The sequence below is a fragment of the Lutjanus erythropterus genome, chromosome 6, assembly GCF_056507025.1.
Source record: "Lutjanus erythropterus isolate fLutEry1 chromosome 6, fLutEry1.hap2, whole genome shotgun sequence".
Lineage (NCBI taxonomy): Eukaryota > Metazoa > Chordata > Actinopteri > Lutjaniformes > Lutjanidae > Lutjanus > Lutjanus erythropterus.
Window position 1 is genome coordinate 37,746,876 of NC_139322.1, and position 19,631 is coordinate 37,766,506.

Genomic DNA, 19,631 nt, shown 5'->3' on the forward strand with positions numbered 1-19,631 from the left:
TGTAGTGTGTACAGTGTAGAATGAAAGGCTACAATGGGTAAATACAGGATCTTCAAGGGCTGGCTCGATAGAAAGCCTGGTTTGCCAAGGATTCCAAATGACAAAAGAAAGCTAGATGCAAGTCACAACCACAATCAGGGCTGGACTGACCGAATTTCTCCAATACCATCGAGTATCGGAAAAAGCCTCGTCTTTCAATACCAAATTTCAATCAGTGTCAGTGAGCTGTTAAGCATGCAGCATGCTTGTTCCAAGATCTAATAATGCTGGTGATTGGCTGTCTGACATTAAATGTCGTAGAGAAAACACTGTTACACTCAGAGACTGGGATCATTGTTTTTGGGGTTTTTTTTACCACCAGGTCATTGAATAGTGTCTTCCTTTAAAATGAGCAGTTGCACTGTAAAGTTTAATGTAATTTTCTTTCTTTTAAAATGGATTTAGTATCTTAAAAAGTATCATCCATGAACTGCTATCAAAGCCTTGGTGTCATAAGAGTACCAGGGATTGAAAATCCTTATCCCCAGTCACAATCTTCACAATCTTATTTGGAAACATAATAGCAGTCATAGTCATAATGTAACATGAATGTTAACAGTTGGATTATGGTCTGAAAAATCAACAGAGAAGTCTGGAATTTCGAAATAGAAAATGTGTAGGAGCAGTAATGCTAGCATAACAGAGGGTTTAGGCAGGAATAGTCATGGACCAAAAGAGAAAAGCAAACTTTTTGGAGACAAGATCACTGCGATGGTAGAGGAGATTGAAGCCAGGTAAGTATCAAGGGGTTTACAACCTATCACATGCAAAGTTCATCACAGGCTTGGGTGCATATGCATTCTTAACTGGAATACCCCTACATAACCAGCAACAATCTCTTATGTCAAGTCTAGACTTTTCTAAATGAGGCCACTGCTTTCAACTCAGGTTTTCCAGAAATGGCATGCATAAAAAGACTGAAGTTATCATCACAGCACTTGCTCTTGAACTCTCCCACTTGACGTTAAACTTGTTCCAAAGCAGCGACAGTTGGGTCCTTTTGTGCGTGGAGCTGCTGCCTGGTGGCTTGTTGATTAAATGTCATGTTTCCTTATTCCTGGCAGTGCATCAGAGAAATAAGCAGAGGGGAACGACATCTAGCAGCAACCCTATTTATTCAAGCGAACGCTTAAATATAAAATAGCTACATATGAAACATGCACATTTTAGGCATCCTGATTCGATTGAATGCTCTCTTCTTCAGGCATCAGCAAACGTAATATGTATTTTTCATATTTCCCTCCCATGGCCGGTATTTTTTCATTTCTTTGGCTGTTAGCTTGAGCAGTCTGTCTTTTTGGATTGTGCTTGATTCCCATTTTCCTTGTATTTTGCTTCAACTTTGCCTTCTTAATATTACCCAGCGTCTGCTCCTGTCACTTGCTGAAGTAGAATCCGTAAACCATGAGTTTCCCTACTCGCTCATAAAAGGGTATCAGCTTAATGCCTGAATTACAAGATCTGACTGTGCTGTGGGTTTCTTGAAGCTCTGTGCTTAGCTCTCCAGTAATTCCTACCTATCCCAGTCATGTGGGATTTTTGGCAGACTCCCGTGTGCCTCAAGAATGAAATGGGGACGGAAGTCCTTGAGGAGGAGCAGGAAGAGATGGAACTCGTGAAGAAGATGGGGACATTGATAAAGAAAGAGAAACAGGCACTTGCATTGTAGGCATTTGTTTCTTACTGGACACAGATTTGAAGCTATAAAAGGTCGAAACTGACATCATGCAACCACCAGGCCACTAGAATTTAAAAAAAATGTTAGTGGTAATGATAAATGCAGGAATTATACTCACATGATGGTGATGATGATGTTGATAAAGATGAGGGTCATGAGGTTAACTGAGGTCATTATTTGTTATTTTGATACTAAACCAAAGTGTTTGTAAAAGGGCAGCACCATCGTTCATTTCAATGAGGCCACTGTGTTGATGTAGTTGTGGAGCCAATGCAAAGGGTTCCAGCAAAAAACAAACAAACAACCTGGTGTTTCCAGTAATGCTGGTAATTCTCTGCTAAAGCATGAGATTTTTGCTAATTTATTTATTTATTATTAATAAGTCTCTCGTTTATGTAACTACTTAGAGCCTTTATTCACAGCCTCGTAGAAGCACCATGCTTCGCGTTACAGATGGTATTCACCAAGTGGTGAGCAAGACATGGATTTTGCCAGACATAGCTTTGGAGTTTAGGCCAAACTGTTCAGGTCTGAGTCATGAGGCCAGATAATCTGTCCTTGTGCTCTCAGAGTCCAAGAAGTGGCTTTTGGGGAACGCCAAGTGTGCAGGCAGGGGTCTGCAACCCGCAGTGCTGGGCTCTTTTGCCCCTCTTCAGTGGCTTCCTGTGGCTCTGACAAAGAGTTATGTGAAAATGGTTTATAGTGGTTGTAATATTAAGATTTTTAGGTTATCTTTTTAAGAACATCTGGCTGAAGAATAAACAACCTATATTGATGCGTCTCCTCAAACATTTTCTCATCCAGACTCATTTAGCTTCTGCATCTGTTTTTCTCACGGCTAAGTTTTACCGCAGCAAACTGTTGCACCACGCCTGTCCCTGGTTTGGTTACATCTGCTTCCACAGGCAATCACGTGAAATCGCGTCCCAGGAAATCTCGCGATATCACATTCAGCTGATTCATAATCTTAATATAAAACTATAATAAGCCCTGGCCGTAACCTTTTGGAGAAAATTTCAATAGTATTTAATGAATATTTAATAGTCAGTGTTTTATTATGAACATCTAATTTAATTTTTACAAGAAAAGTTGCAAAAATATTTGTGAATGCTGTAAATTACAGTTTCTTAAAAAGACTGAAAATCGAAATCGGAATCGACAGGTCAGACCCTTACAAAAAGCCCTTACAGAAATCGGAATCGGCTAAGAAAACTGCAATCGGTGCATCTCTAATGAAAATCGAATAAAAACATTTTTTTAAGCTTCTGTTTTTTTTAAGTTTGAAATTACCACAAAATATTTAGGATATTTTTTTTAAAAAGTAATCAATACTAATAAACAAAGGCATGGTATTTAAATTATGCGTTATTCCTCATTTGTCTGACCAAGTTTAACATGTGTTACACTACATTTAGTGACCTGTTACATTAACACCAGAACATACCTTAGATCTCATCATTGGTGCAGTTAGTCGGGTGTGTTTATCAGAGTTAAAGTTTTGGGTAGGCTGTTGAATATTTTCAGATTTCAAATTGGTTTGTGGTATTCTTCAGTGTGGGAATGGCTGCTCCAAGGAAAATAGAGAATTTAATAGTTGCGGCTCCAGACTCTGTACCAAGGAGTGGAGTCTGTCCAGCCGCTCTATCATAAAGGCCTATAGGTGACAGGTTCTGAAGTTCTGTCACAGTGGTCACTACCCTGACCATGGTACTTTTTTGAGTTTGGCAGGACGTGCAGCTTTGTGAAGAGTCCCAGTGGTCACATCATCTGTTTCACAATGATGGACTACTCCTCCTGCGAACATTCAAACTTCAGAAACAGCTTTCTACTTTTGAGTTTCTTAGAGTTTCTTGGAGGTCTGACCCTGGTTTTAGTCTGACGAGAGCTGTGAATAGACCTTTTTCACAGCAGCCTTGTTGACATGGAAGGTTTCAGTTTCCAGATGAGAACAATGATTTCAAGTGTTGCTTGCTACCAGGCGCAATTAAATACCAGCCTGGTGAGGATTCCTCCTGCTTTGTGTTTACAGTGTCACTCTCCTCCTCTCCTAATAAGCAGTCCTGCTGCCCGACCTGTGTTACCTGGATGCATAAGAACACATGATAGGCTAACTGTGCAAGATCACATGACAATAGCTCCAGGTATTGCAAAGGCTCTACCGGTGTACACATTTCACATGAAAGCCCAACCCTATTCTTAAGATATCTCAAAGATAATCAAAGCAAACAGGATGCACTTGAGCTCAATGTGAAATGCCAGAGCAAAGAGTCCAAATACTTATGTAAGGCTTATATCACATTATTCTCTAGAAAGGTCTTCAGTATGAATTATGTTGCTAAAATGTGGGTGATGTAATTGGATTTATCATCTCAAGTACAGTATGTCATCAGTATGTGTTTTTACTGTGTGTCTGTACTCTTTCCTTGGGTAGTGTACCTGAATCTTGGAAGTTAATCTGCTGTTTTGTTTGATCTTGCCGAGTCATTTCTAATCCTGTCATCAACCTACAGACTCTTTGTCATGGTGTGAGGCAGAGGTCACAGCACACATCACATTGCCTGCGCTCTCATCTTCAGTGACATCATCTTGTTTCATTAGCCAGAACATCGTGACACCTCCCCGTGTCGGCTTGTAAATAACATTTCATCAGTCACACAGATGCAACAGTGACTTTACCTCATAAACAAAAACACAAGATGTGTTCTGTTCCACGTTGTTCTCTGTGCAGAGGGCGTGTGTGTGTGTGTGTGTGCGCGCACACACAAGGCCATGCAGCGTTCACATGTACACATCCAAGTGTCGCAACTGGCAGGAAGTGTTGCTCAGCTACAGCCTGGACACATGACATTTGTAAGTGTATTAAGAGCCTGTGTCTTCTCATCTTCAGTTAGAGCCCTCTCCACAGTGTGGAAATAGAAAGTTGTCTGCCATCAGATTTAATCTGGAGGAGAAACATTCCTTTCCGGCCGTCACTAATTAACTCATACTACAGGTTTTTGGTTCTGACTTGAATCCCAAATATATTTGATCTTAGGCAGGGTTCAGCGTTAACATTTTTCTTTTACTTGTCCAGTCAGAAATCTACTTGCCCAAAGTCTATTTTTACTTGCCCCCTGCACAGATTTTTTAGTGGTTATCAAATAACCAGAAAAACCAAAGTTAATTGTCATGTTTAATCTAGGATTGAAACATCTATAGAGTCCAAAGTGATGTCTTTAAATGTCTTATTTTGTTATTCTAAACCCAAAGATATTCAGTTTAATATTATTATAGCCAAGAAATGCAGGAAATCTCCATATTTGAGAGGCTGCAAACAACATTTTTTACCATTTTCTATGAAAAAATTGTTTTAATAGTTTAATTCTTTTTACAACTTGCCTGGTCAATCAAGTGAATTAACCAGATTTATTTGCCCGACGTGGCATTTTACCTTTCCAGGGCAAGCCTTATTGTTGATCCCTGATTCTAATATGAAGAAACTAGGGCTGCAACTAACAATTATTTTCATAGTTGTTTAATCGATCAATAGCTGTTTGCCTATAAAATGTCAGAAAATGGTGAAAAATATTGATTAGTGTCTCCAAAACCTCAAGGCGATGTTGTCAAATGTCTCCTTTCTGTCAGAGAGGAGAAGAAACTAAAGCGTTCACTTTTTAAAAGCTGAAATCAGAGCAATTTAAAATTTTATTAAAACTGATTATTCAGTTATCAGAATAGTAGGCAATTAATTTAATAATCGATTGATAATCATTGCAGCTCTACAGCAAACCTGCTTGGTTGTTGATTCAGCTTATCAGTTCAAGGCTAAGAGCCAGAATGAAAAAGCAGAATCAAATGTTTTTGAAAAGCTAAGCACACCTAACCATACCCACATTTCTCTCTCATCAGAGAAAAATTCAGCCATTAGCAACTGATTTATTTGTTTGCCTATTTCCTGGCTCCCCACTGAGCGTGACCGCTTGTCCTCTTGTTCTCATTTGTCCTCTCATTCTAGATGGGACTGGTTCAAAGCTGGTTGATCGAGATTGTTTTTGCCCAGTCATTGCTATTCAGAGGGAGTGTTGCACGCATAGACACTCAAAGCAACCCTTATGTGTGAGAGTGCATATGTGTGTCGAAAGGGAAGAGCTTTTGTTCGCTTTCTGTCACAGTAGAGCACTCTCCAGCGAGCCACATGAACCCTGGATTTTTCTCTGCATGTGAATGAGACCTTCCGCTTCCTCTCGAACGTCAGCACAGTTTTGTCACAGACACCATCTCTGCAACCAGTTTCATGCTGTCGCTTGTGGCCGGTGTGGCCTGAACATCATATGCTCTGCGGGTTGCTAGAAAGCGGTTCTTGTCTGTTGAAAGCGAGCTGTCTAGATCAGATGTTGCACACAGAGACAGAGGGACTCTGACCTTTATAAACAAAACCTGTTCATCTGTGGTATCGATGCTTGTGCTTACATGCACAGCTGAGCTTTAAAATTTAATGCTAACCCAGTGGCATAAACATCAAAAGGGAGTTGGTGCCATAGACTGTATATTACATAGGTTGAAATCCTTCTCATTATGTGATCTATGTTTGAAGAGAGTTGTTTCCCCCCACCCCCTCCTCCATAATCAGGGAAGCTTTGCAGGCTGCAGGAGCTCCGCAGGAGCGCAGGATACATGCAAAATCGTAAATTGACAATAACAAGTGATGACAAGTCCTACACTATAAATTGATAAGCTGTTTATAACTGTCAGTTGTCTTTCGAATTGTCTGTGAAAACAAAAGCCCACTGCTCTGAAATAACACACTCTGGACTTTGATATTAGTGACTTCCTGTCTCACTGCCTGCCAAACTCCATTAACATTTTGCTCATTTTAACCGTTATAAACCTCTACGCCTTCTACAAGATTATTAATAATTTCCTACAAGTCATGAACAGACGCTAACTCATTCGGCGATCATTCGGCATTAATATGAAGTCTAATTAATGTGAAATGGGCAGCAATAACAGTAATTCTAGCCCAGAATAGAAATTTCAAAGAGGTACTCCGCAGCTATAGAATTGATGTCAGAGAAGCAAGTATTTCATTGTAACATGTCTCCTTAATCTCTGATGAGATATCATTGTCATTTTATGATTTATTATAGTAAATATATTACAGATATCACCTTTAAGCATTTATAAATACTTTAAAAAATGTTTGTGGTGGTTTGGGCATCGTAAATGTCTGAGATACTTGAGGAAATAAACATGTATTCCTGTATGTGCTGATCACAAAGCCTGGTACTATCTGTAGTCATCTTGCCACCATGATTTCACATGGAATTACTAGTATTAATGTAATATGCTATTTCAGACTGGACTGTCCCCTGGTTATTGAATTTCTGTTAATCACCAGCCCCGTTTTGCATAAAAGGAAAAGGATGTGAGGTGTCAGCCAACGTCTGGCGCACGCGCGCGTGTGTGTGTGTGTGTGTGTATGTGTGTGTGTGTGTGTCATGGTCAGGGGGTTTCACAATCAGGGGATTTGAGCGTTGCAGCTTGTTATGGTGCAACACCGGAGCAACAGACAAGTCCAAGCTGATGAATGGGAAGCTGCTGCTAATGATCGTTAAAATGCTCCTTTCTCCACATGTAGCATTGGGCCATTTATCAGCCACAGGATGGACCTACAGGCCCAGACACACTCGCACACATACACACAAGCACACACACATCACACACGCTAATCAGCTGCTTTCTGGTAGCCGTGGCAACCAACTGCAGAATCTCCTTCCCTGTGCCCCTTCACTATTTCTTTCCCTTTCTCTCTCTTATATCCAACCTTTTGCTTTCATGAGCTAATCCTTCCCTCATCCTTTTTTTCTCTCTGGCTAACGAAGAAAGACAAAGTTAAAGGCACAGAAAAGCAGTAAAAAAAAAAAAAAAAACAGAGACAAGGCCTGAAAGCGCTCTGCAGGCCGCTGCCTAGCACCTGATTTCCTTGGGGAACGGAGCAGAGAGAAAGAAATAAAGGCGTGACCGTGTGAAAGGGAAAGGGAGAGAGCAGATAAAGATGGGGTTTACCTGCCAGGTGGGACTAAAGGAGATTGAGCATATCAAACCAACAGTGCTGCCTTGACATGTGCACAGTGAGCTGACTGGTAATGCTGGTAAAGAAATAAACCAGGGCCCCCTCAGATATTCTGGTAAGTCTACATTGAAACTACTGGGAAGATATATTTTCAGATTCCCACATAAAGAAATGAAGTTTATAGGCAGAGAGGAACCGGTAATGCAGAGGGCAAAGGTGGAGGAGCTACACTAGATAGCTGCAGGCGCTATTGTTCTGAGTTTAAATATAAACCATCTGAGTAGATTTTAAATAATGTTATGACGTGCAGACAGTGTCCTTGCAGTGAACCTGTTCCTTCATTATTAGAAACACACACCCTGTAGTTTATTTCAAGTCTGTCCCAGAAATAGCGTCCTACTGCTTCATTCCCAAAGACTGGGTCGGGACCCATAGGTGGGTCACAGGAGATTTTATTTGGGTCAACAAATAAATAAAAGCCTACAGAAAGAATTCTATAAGATTTAAAATGTGTATGTTCTTTTACAGATGAGAGGAAAAAAACGACAGCAAGTTGATTCTGCAAAAATGTCTTTTATGAAGCAGGCTAAAACACCCTCCTATATTTTTCCTGATGAGAGGAAATGAAAATAATAAGATGGCCTGTTAACTAATGGTTAGAAATGTTTATTTATACACAACCAAGATTTTTTTTAGGGCCTAAATGGGGTTATATTTGTCCTGCTGCTGAAAAAAGGCCCAACAAATGCACTATTTTCCTCTGTTTGAGTAATGTCTGCAAAAAAACTACAGTGCCCAGCTTTGTTAGCGTTTTTGGTAACCTTTTAAAAACATGAAGGTATATATGTGTAGCCTGTTTTGAAAGATTTCCATACTGTAGTTAGTAGTAAACAATGGGGAGATGGGAGACAACTGTGATCACCACAGATCAACACATTGTTGGCTCTGATCTCTACATGTGATTTGTTGACAATAACAAAAATATCAAGTATCACCAGCCTTATTCTCCAAGCCACTATCTACCCTCTGGTCTGTGTGAGCATTTCCAATTACATAAAATGAGTCTGGCTGCTGCAATAAAATCTGTAACTGCCACCCCACGTTTGCGGGGATTCTATTAAAGGCTGTTTTAACTTATACTTTCTATAGAAGAGTCTTGGTTAGGGCTGCAACTAACAGTTTTTTCATAGTTGATTTATCTATTGATTATTTTCTTGATTGACCTGTTAATAGCTGTTTGCCTGTAAAATGTCAGAAAATGGTGAAAAATGTTGATCAGTGTTTCCCAAAGTCCAAGATGACATCCTCAGATGTCTTGTTTTTTCCATAACCCAAATATATTCAGTTTACTGTCAGAGAGGAGTAAAGAAACAAAAAAATGTATTTTTTTGTATTGCTTAATCATCGATTTATCGTTGTAGCTCTAGTATTGGTCTTGCATACAGTAACTGTAAACATTTACTGTTGAGCTGTTGCCTGATATCAGAATTCATTGATAGACTCTTATATTTTTAAGCACTGGCCCCATGGGCCACAAAGCACCAAAATTTGGTGGCCAAAATAAAGTTTTGGTGGCCCAAATATAAACGTCTGTCAAAGCTACCCAGAAAAGGCAACTTCACGCAGACTTTCTGTCTGTTGTCCACTTTATCCATGAATTGTGAGGTGTTGTTTTCTAAAGGCATTGTTCCTGATGAAAAATGAGCTGGACTTCTTGGTTAGTGAAGGAAACTGCAATTACATCCTTAGTTGTGTCAGTTTCTGGCAACTTAAACTCCTTCCTCCATTCTTGTTTTTCACAGTTCACCTTCTGTGTCTCTGGTTCCCCTGTAAGGATCACATTAGCAGCTAAACGCTGGCAGCAGTTAGATTTGGTTTATTAAACCCATACTTCAATAACCCCGACATATTGGTAGCTAGCCTCTGATAAGTACCGGAACGAAAAGGTTCAAAGGAATCAGTATTTTTGTGGAACTACACTATGTTGGCAAAGGCGAAGGCCACAGGGGGCCACCTACATGGAATATTTGGCCATGATTAAAACCCTGGACCTGTCAACTTGTTACACTCTGTTTCCATCTTCAACTCCAGCATCAGCTCTGTGAAACCAGGAAAGTTGAGCTAACCAATTGATTCCACTGGGCATGGCACATCCATGCCACAGTTTTGAACCAGTCTTCTCACAGCTGCATGTCCCACTAGCAGCATTTCAGAAGCATTTCTGCAGCGGAGCATTTCGCCCGCCTAATTGACCCTTCGCTAAGCCCTCCAACAGCAACTGTCCAGTCATAGCTTAGCAACCATGACTAGAGCTGTCAAGCTTTCCATTTCTCTACATGTTGATGTGGTGGGCAGGAGACTCTGAGAAGAGTGATACTCTGCGTTTCAAACAGTGACATCTTTTCTTTAGTCTCTCAAAAACATGAAACACGAGAGAATATGTGATGGAAATGGATTAAACTCTGTCTTCATCTGCTCTAAGGTAAGCTGCAAACATTAGCATGTCTGGCTAACTAAGACCAGCTTACTAGCTGCATTAACTTTACCTCCAGCCAAACTTGTTAGATGCATCTGCATTTGTTCTGTGGGGACTTGAGGAGAAGGATGTGGGTTTGTGCAGAATCAAAGTGGGTTGACGACAATGGCTTAGGGGTCTGTCTACAAGTCCGCTGCACTAACCTAGTCCCTGCACTTCCTTTTCCCACGTTAATGAGTGTATTTCTGTCATCATGTAGATATACCAGCCATATTTCACCATCCGACCAATGTTTGCTGAGATGTAAGCTAACTTTAGCCTCAGTCTCTTAGTATTTACATTATACCATGTACGCAGCTGTCAGGTAACTTCACATTTACACTTTCACAGGGTTCTTGTTTTAAAACGTATCAGATGTTAACAAGTCAGCCAAGTCAAGGAGTCAGCAGCTTACATCAGCCAGCTACTATAAAATCTGCTTGAGTTATTATTTTAGCCGACAGAATTCACCGTCGTCAGCTTGAAATTAGAAACTGCTTTTGTTTACTTCTCTAAGGAATCAAAGACCTCATGTTTCAATAATTACTCCCAATTTCGATGTTATATCTGCCACTGTTACCACTATAAACTGCATAAATGCAGTGTGAGAATGGAAAGTTTGGCAGACTTACCAACAGTAACTAAGGAGGGCGGTGCTTAGCAAAGGGTCAATTATGTTGATTTCTCTTGATTTCGTCCTCTTTCCTTGCTTTTTGTGCTTTTAGTGTGGGTCAGTTAGCTATGAAGTTAAATATTTTCTTTTTTGTCTGTTTTTATGACCAGTCTGAATGGGGTCTTTTATTTTGAAAATTGACCAGATTCTCCAAGGTGATTCTGTGTCAAGATGTATTAGAGCAAATTGACAATATTCTGTCTAATTGAAGCTTCAGTTAAATATTTATCATTAAACATTTATCGGTATACTCCTGTCAGTATGCTATATCATCACACTCTGCAGTATAATACACCAAGTTCATGAACAAGTAATGATGAACAGCATTTGAAGGAGCTTTCCTCTGCATCCCTTGGCACTACCACATAATCAATACACATTGCTTCATCATATATTTAATGGCCCACAGAATGAGAACATGTCTGGACATATCCGTTTTACAGGTGTCAGTCACCATCACAAGGCGTAGTTTGTTCTCTACACCCACATTCCTCACATTGTTCTCAAGTATTTCACAGGAAGGGCTCAGCAGCAACTTTTTTACTAAGAAATACTTAAAAGCTACAATAAAACGCTGACTCATGTTACAGGATGTACAGCACTGTCCACCACGTCACATGCTTACTTTTGTATCACTTATCAGTCCCTTGGCTCGCCGATTGCAACTGTTTTACATTAATGCAAGCATAGTCATCATGTTCCAGCACATATTTCTACCGTTCATCACATATTTCTACCGTTCAGACACTTTGTGGTCTGTTGGGACTCACTTTGACTCCTGTGTATCCTCCTGTGTTGCTGTGTGTGTCATAAGTAAGAAGTTTCCCTTTTCTGAAAATGTCCACATGCTGTATCAAGGAAGTCAAGGTGAGGCTGAAAGCAAATATTTACTCTTCCGTGGCAGCAGACAGCACATAGTCTCTTTGATTCCTCGCAGTCATTAACCAGGCCTTGGTGGAGTGGGTCAGAGGGTCAGTATGTGAGGCCATGCTGTTCCAGTGAGTCAGAGATGAGGAATGATTGATTGAATTGAAGGTGAAATTCTCGCCTTGAGTGAACTTTGTATGAGAGACGGCATGGCCTCGAGTGAAAGATTCCAAACCTGCTTTTGTGTTGCTCTCAGTTACATATTTACACATTTCTACCCATTGACTTGAAGTACTGACTCAACTCAAGTCTAAAAGCTTCTAAAGAATGTTTGCTCACGGATTATGGCATGTATTTTACAGTGGAAGTGTTGGTGTGTTTATTAAGGCTTAAACCATGAATGAAAGGAGCTACTATATGACCCTCTTGGTCCCCTCAGAGCCTTCCAACTCCCCCTCAGAACCAAAGAGCAGTGACTGCTTCAGGCAGTGGTCACCACAGAACTTTGGCTGTGAACAAACAGGGTTGAAAGAAACAAACAACAGCACACAGATAGCAGACATGAGAAGCTTAAAGGCTTGGTTTTATTGACTGATCAGCTTTAAAATGATGAAAACACACAATGAAAGCTAGATGAAATATAAAGTAACATAGCTTATAATCTACGTTAAATCAAATGTAGAAAGGAAGTTAGTAGTTTCCTTTTGTGCCTATATTTTCTTCTATCGTTTTAAAGTTGTTGTTTAAAGGCTGTGAGCAGTTCAACCAAAATCTGATTCTTCTCTCCAAGAATGTTTCATTTGAATACTCTTTATCGACCAGAGGACTTACAGCTATCCAATAATTAATTAGGCAAAGGATAGAGGAAATTCTGGAAAAACTAAACCTAACTTTGCATAGCAGAAATTAGGGCTGCCCCCAACTAAAGATTTTCCTTGTCAACTAGTAGGCCACAGTTTGTACCATTAATTGATTAGTCATTGTACATTTATATTTAATATAGTTATTACAATAAATATTCTAGAGGCACAAAGTGAGCTACTTGTTCTGAATGTGTCGCAACAGCCACCAAACAGACTGAATACTTTGTTAATTTATTTCAACACATTATAACCTTACACATATACACGTATTCCTGGTTGTCAAATTGGCCTCCATCGGTTGTGGAGGCTGTGTCCCAGTCTAATTGGCTGCAAACTGAGCTAACTTAATTTCTGAGAACAGCTGAACACCTACAGTTTTTAGCAAAGTTTACAGAAACAGGCGAACAGTATGTTTTTGTTAGGGACTATTTTCAGCTGCGGACTAATCCACATTTGGTGCTCTACTGTATATTTCCAGCTGCAGGGTGGTTTATTTGGGATTGATTTGAAATAAACTACTGTGCCCATGTTCATAATGAAGGAACATGTCATTGTGGCTCATTGATGTGTTTTTAATAGCAATGGAATACAATGGCACAGTGGACTAAGATATAACAGGCGTTAGATACTCAGACAATACTTGTTAGTCGATACATGTAATTTTGGTTTTGGCTTTTCGTGGTATTTGATGACAATAACAAAAAATTGAGTATCACCCTTTAAGACATTGGTAATAAAGGGCTCAAAATAAAACTTAAAAAACTAGATGTGACGTATGCATGTTACTGCAACCATCTTAATACCATTATATATATGTATGTTACTGCTGTGGTGATGCATTAGTTGTATTACCAGTTAGTTTCTGGTTAGGTTCTAGCACACATCACAGAAATGAGGTCATCACCGCATCATTTCCTTCCTTATCTTCCACTAGCACATTTCTGCATGTTCTTAGAAATATTAGCCACAAAGCTACAATTTCTTTCCTCAGAACCCCACTCAGCACCATCCTCCCTCAGTCGTCTGTACTGCTGTGGCTCATTGATAATGGTGATGATGTCATCACATCATACAGCAAGAGAAACTGAGGGCGTAAAGGAAACTAGACTCCTCCATAGTTGAGTTATCCAGCAGAAGTCAGAATGACTTCAAACTCCTGGAATGTCTCAGGAATGATACTCCTACGCCACCACATCCCTCTGTTGTGCATCTCTCAAGCTTGTTTATGTAAACCCTGATTTGAGCGAAACTCCACATGCAGAATTCAGAGTTTGTGGGTGTCCCCGAACCTACAGGTCTACCAGGGGACTAGAGGCTAACATTTTTCAGGAATCCCACAGGACACTCCAGTGTCACCCTCTGCTTAGGCAATAGTGTCTAAAAAGTGAAGCCTAAAACATGCATTCTTTTTGGCCAGCAGGGGGCAGTTCCACTGTTTGCAAAGTCCTGTACTTGTGGTAAAATATCACTTGATTTATTACTCCAGTAAACAGTTTCCATATGAGTTTATGGTCTCAGTCACTAGTCTTCTTCAACACAGAGTGATGATATAACTGGGCGGGGCTACCCTGGGAATGACAAGTTCCTACCACAGCGTGTGTTTGAGTTCTCAGTCAGATCTAATCATTGTAGAAGCGTAGCAACGCTCCACAGTATCATCCAGATATGCTCACTTGACCATATGACCACAATGCCAAATTTGCCCCTTCAAAATAGGGTTCTTCAGATGCCAGTAACAGTGTTGGAAATGCTTCTGATACAGCCTAAAATGCTTGATCAGGTATCAGCGGTTATGTGAGTCAATGCACCGATCAGATATCACGCAATTTGTTACTACTTATTGCTACTTCTTAGCAGGGTAACATATGCCAGTTTTTTTTTTTTTCACAATATTGACTTGCTCACTGTAGGTAGAAAATATTGATAGATATTGCAATATCATGTTTTGTGGTATTGTGATATTGTAATACATGCAAAGATTTGTGGCAGTCATTCATTTTTTGTTTAGACCCGTCTTAACAGTTCAGATTGCTAAAAAAAAGAAAACTTTGTAACTCAGATTTTATGCATATGATGATGTGTTCTTTATACGATGACAGTTTTCCTAAAATTGGAAATAAAACGGTGACATCTCACCAATCATAGCCCCTCTATCGTGATACATATCATATCATCAGATTAGGGCTAATACACAGCCAATTATAATGTACTGCAAACAGAGCAGTACTTTGTATCAGCCGATACACCAAGTTCAGGTATCAGAATAGGTATCGCAAGGAAGAAGTGGCATTAAAACATATCACCTTCAAAAAGGTAGTCCACAAAACAATGGGTGACATCATGGTGAGTTTACACAGGTGCTGTTGCATTTCTTTATTGATCAAGATGAGAAAGATCAAACTCCTGGTTGGATATTCATCAACCAGGACTGGATCTCTTCACTCTCCTTCAAATATCGCACAGTGTGGATTCACCATCAGCTCAGAGTAAAATGTGTGCATTAGTCTTCATTTTTGCAAGGCAACTGTCAGGTCGTCAGAACCTGTACTGAAACTTTTAATGGAAAATACTGTTGTAATGTAAAAAAGAAATGATTCAGTGTGAAGTTTTATATACACAGCCACGGAATCAATAAGTAACAACCTCATATTTGTCACAGATTGAACACTCTCGTCATGGAGTGTCATTTGTTCCTGCATCATGTGGACTGATGTGGCCTCAATCACTATTATTGGATGAGGTTCCAATCACAGGTCTATAAGTAAAATATTTTGAATTGTCTTCATCATTATTAGCTTTTTAAAATATACATTTGAAATGTCAATGTGATTGAAATAGGCCTACAGATTTGTATTTCATCTTCAGGTTACAGCTTAATAAATAAATTTAAAAGACAAATGCATCATATTCAGTCAGACCTCACCACTTTATTATCCATTAAGGAAATCCAAGTCTGCTAGATAATGAATTAGTGGACTATGCTAAATTAAAATTAAGTTTTGACTGTTTTCTCCGCTCCATCTCAGGCTCTGTCTTTTTGCTGCTGCTTCAGTGTTTTTTTTTTAAAGTATCATGCATTAATACGTGGAGCTCCACTGGATTAAAATGGAGGTTCTGCCCTTTATTCACCCGTTGCCATGGTGAATTTTATTAGAGCTGAATTGATGATGGCTTTTTTTTTTCCAGTCACCACGCACGTGGTTAACTCAGGGTGCAGAGTTTCCCGTCTCAGTGTTAGTCAACTCACAGTTCAGGGTTAGGGTTCTGGCTTTCTGGAACACGTCCCAGGTCCTTGAACTCATCGAACACTGCTGCTGATACTTAATTAGTCTCTGTTTCCAGTAACAACGCCCCCCTCACTCCCGTTCCCGTTTTGCATTCTTTCTTTAACTGATAACGTCTCTGTCCTTTCACTCTCTTCTTCCTGTCTCCTTTCTCAGCAGAGTTTCCAGTAACAGCCCCATTCTGCCCCCACCCATGAAAGAGCTTCTGTCCCATCTGTTGAATCCACCTCTGACTAAGAATCAGACATCTGAATTACTCATTTTCACATTTGTTCAGATGATTTGCTCTTAAGCAGCAGCAGCCTCACAGCTCATGTTTACTGAGGTGCGGCGCAGTGAGTTTTGTAGTGTGGACAACATGAGCATCATCATCAGCAGTGAGTCAGTGGGCCATGTCCAGCTCCTCAGCTGATCTGCTGTCCTGTTTTGTGTGTGAGATTTGATTCTGGCTGGCGCCTCCTTTTGGTCAGATATGAAAACTGCAGCGCTCTGCAGCTCATTTCCAGGAAATGATTTCAGTGGGCGGCAATGTAGGCTTGGCAATCTGAGGACAACGGTGGGAAAGAATGTCAGCATCGGTTCTGCAGGGATCTGCTGCAGAACTGACAGGATGCCGGAGAAGGGAGGGGAGGTGGAACATTTTTAAAGCCACCCTCACGCTGAATTTAATGATTTTTTCCTTGAATCAGTGAGATCTTGTTGTTACTGTGCACAGCATCCATGCAGGTAGCTTTTGGGGCTTTTTGCCAGTCGTGATGTTACCTGTGTGATTTGCTGCGGTGGATGGAAATTTCCACATGTGACTGTGTGGGCTGTGCCAGTCATATGGACACCCAGCTGTGGGTGGCTCAGCGGCAATTTGCCTGTTAGAGGCCGAGAGACCTTTGCAGAAGGGAATCTACCTGACTCTCTCAACCTGCTCATGGCTTTTTTCTTCTTTGAAGGGGAGTTTCAGGGAATGCGTGTGGTTTTTGTTCAGATTTGAATACATCTCACATAGTCTTCAGCAAATACGGTCGTGTTAACCCTTTCTAGGGCTTTCCCCTGAAAAGTCGGCTGGAAACCCCTCTGTAGGGTGACTGGATGAGAATGGGTGAAATTCAGGACAGGATGTGGGAGTGGGCGTCATGTCAGAAGGATTAAAATAAAATTATTTAGAAACATCTTTTATTATTAATATTATGAAGCTCAGTTTCAGATTCTGTGGATGATATGAAAAACTCACGTCATCCTGTCCTGGCACAGGTGACAGGTGTGTTACAGTCATTTCAAACATCTTTTTTAGCAGCTGATCTTGTCATTATGCCGTAAGAGCTTGCAAAACCTTTATTTTTGGATTTTTTGCATCACAAATTCCTCCCACGGTTGTGACAGCATTCTCTGTCAGCTGGCTTAAACAGGTCAAATGACCTGAACAATCCCTTTTTTGATAGTCTAATCAGTGCAATAGACAAGTAAAAACACATCAGCAATACTCTTATGTATTCTACAAAAACGAACAGGACCAGTTTAAATAACTAAAGGCAGGAATTATAGGCAGCATAAGTGATTTAATCAGAATATTTTTACAAATTCATATGTTGTTCATTTTATCTGTCACTGTACTAAAATTGTTAATTTAGAGGACAAAAAGGACAGGATTCAGGATAGTAATTCCTGGCTGTTTTTTTTGTTGGTCCATGTGCATTATAGTAACAGGATAAAACAGATCGAAGTTACAAAAATGCAGAGGGATAACATTTCAGTGAGGGGATAGAAATAATAATCACTATAATTGTATATGAAACTGTCTCACTGTTTTATCTGTTTTCTTTAATTTCCTTTTTTTTTGGCGGGGGGGGGGGTTTAGCCTTTATTGACAGGACAGTGATAGTTTTATTTTACCTGGCGCACTTATTGAAAAAAAATCTCCATGGCAACATGCGCTGGTGAAAGAATGTGAAACAAGGAGTTGGTAAACAACTTCCAGTTGTTGTTTTTTTAGCTGCATCAGCGTACACAGAGCAGTGCAACAGCATGACATGGCAGATTAACAAACCCAGTCTAAACATCAGCACAAACCTCAAACTCTGACTGTGATTGGAGCAGGAAGAGGGATGGAAACAGAGCGCAGGTGATGTGCTGGCAGCCACTTCAGCCGCCCCACCGCAGGGTGGAGCAGGGCAGGAGTAGGATACCAAAACAACATTTTTATGGTTTCGATCTTGCCGAGTACTGAAAAATGGCTGGTCATTCTGTGCCAGATCTTTTATCACTGTCAGTGACAAATAAGCACACAGCATGATTAAAGCAAATGTAATTATGCTTGTAAGCTACTGTCTAATACCTCTAGTGAGGTATGCAGGAAAAACTCTACGCTGATGTTTGTTCATAATCCACTCAAGATGGAAGCCTTTCCTCATGTGGATAATGTATCCGGATACAGATCATATTTTAATTGTAAATGGTGTCATGTAGGCAGATATAGGAGTTTAGTGTTGTGCTGAACTGGAATGGAGCATCCAGCCAAATCTGATCAGCCCTAACCCTCTCCTCTCCCTTTTTCTCTGTCTTCCAGGAGCACTTTGCTGAAATCTTCGGGCAGGACGCGGCGGCGGAGAGCAGGCGGTCTCAGGAGAGCTTCAAGAAGTGGCTGCTGGCGGGGATGACCCTGGTGACCGGGGTGGTGGTGGGCTCACTCATCGCCCAGAAACGCCTGTGAAGGGAGACAACGCGACAACCCACCTAACCACCCCCCCCCCCTTACCTGCCTCCTTCACTCCCCTCAACCTACACACCACGGAAGTCAAAGTGAAGGTCCCGTTTGTCTCGTCAGAACTGCTGATGATGTTTACTTTCTGTTTCTCCCCCCTCACACATCCCACAGTGGACTAAGAATCCTCATATGTCGTTGAACTTTTGAGAAAAAAAAGACAAAGAAGAGGAAGAGGCACTTGTATTCATTTGTTCACCTTCTTCCACCCTGATGAGAAATCTGTGGTTATACAGAGACAGACATGTTATTCACTCATTCACTGAACCAATTGTTTCCTTTTTCCACTGGTTCCTGTATTATTTTTCTTTCTCCATGTTTGTTTGTATTAGTTTTAACAAATTTTGGTTTCCCATTTTCAAAAGAAAACTGATCACAGTTAACCCAAACTTATCTGATGATAGAGACAGTGTGTCGTGGGGCCTGGGCTGCTCTACATGTCTCGTCTTGAAGCTTGTTTTGTTGCTGGTCCCCACAGACAGCTCTACAATAGCTTTTTATGTGCCATATGGAGAGTGAAAGCAGGGGAGGATGTAGCACCTGCCCCTGAGCAGCGTCTGTAGTTCCCATTTCCTGCCAGCCATCCTGATCACCAACACATAATCCATGACTCCATTCACTGATTGTTCTGTCCTGCCTGGTCCTTCATGCTTTTGTTTGAATGGTAAACAGATTTTAGTTAATAAAACCTGGGAGTCTTAAACTAAAAAAACCTAATGGGAAAATAACTCCCCTGCCTGTTTGTGTTTGTTGGTGCGTTTTGGATTTTTGGATTTGTGAACCATTAAAACCCCACTGCTCCTGCTCATCTGTGCTCCATGGTCATACTTGGCCTTGGTTTTATCCTGTTTGTGTTTAGTCAGCCTGCTGAGTGCCAGACCACTGTGTGTGGCAAGTTCTCAGAATCA

At 40.6% G+C, this 19,631-nt stretch overlaps 1 protein-coding gene across 1 annotated transcript in view; it reads left to right on the top strand.

The window, feature by feature from the left end:
* bcl2l1 (BCL2 like 1) overlaps positions 1-18,782 on the top strand; it is a 43,161-nt gene extending 24,379 nt beyond the window's left edge. Inside the window, exon 3 of the mRNA XM_084721820.1 lies at positions 18,529-18,782. Within this exon, the coding sequence (XP_084577946.1) occupies positions 18,529-18,672 (144 nt within the window). The 3' untranslated portion in view covers positions 18,673-18,782. The remainder of the gene's footprint in view (positions 1-18,528) is intronic.
* Positions 18,783-19,631: the final 849 nt, after the last annotated feature.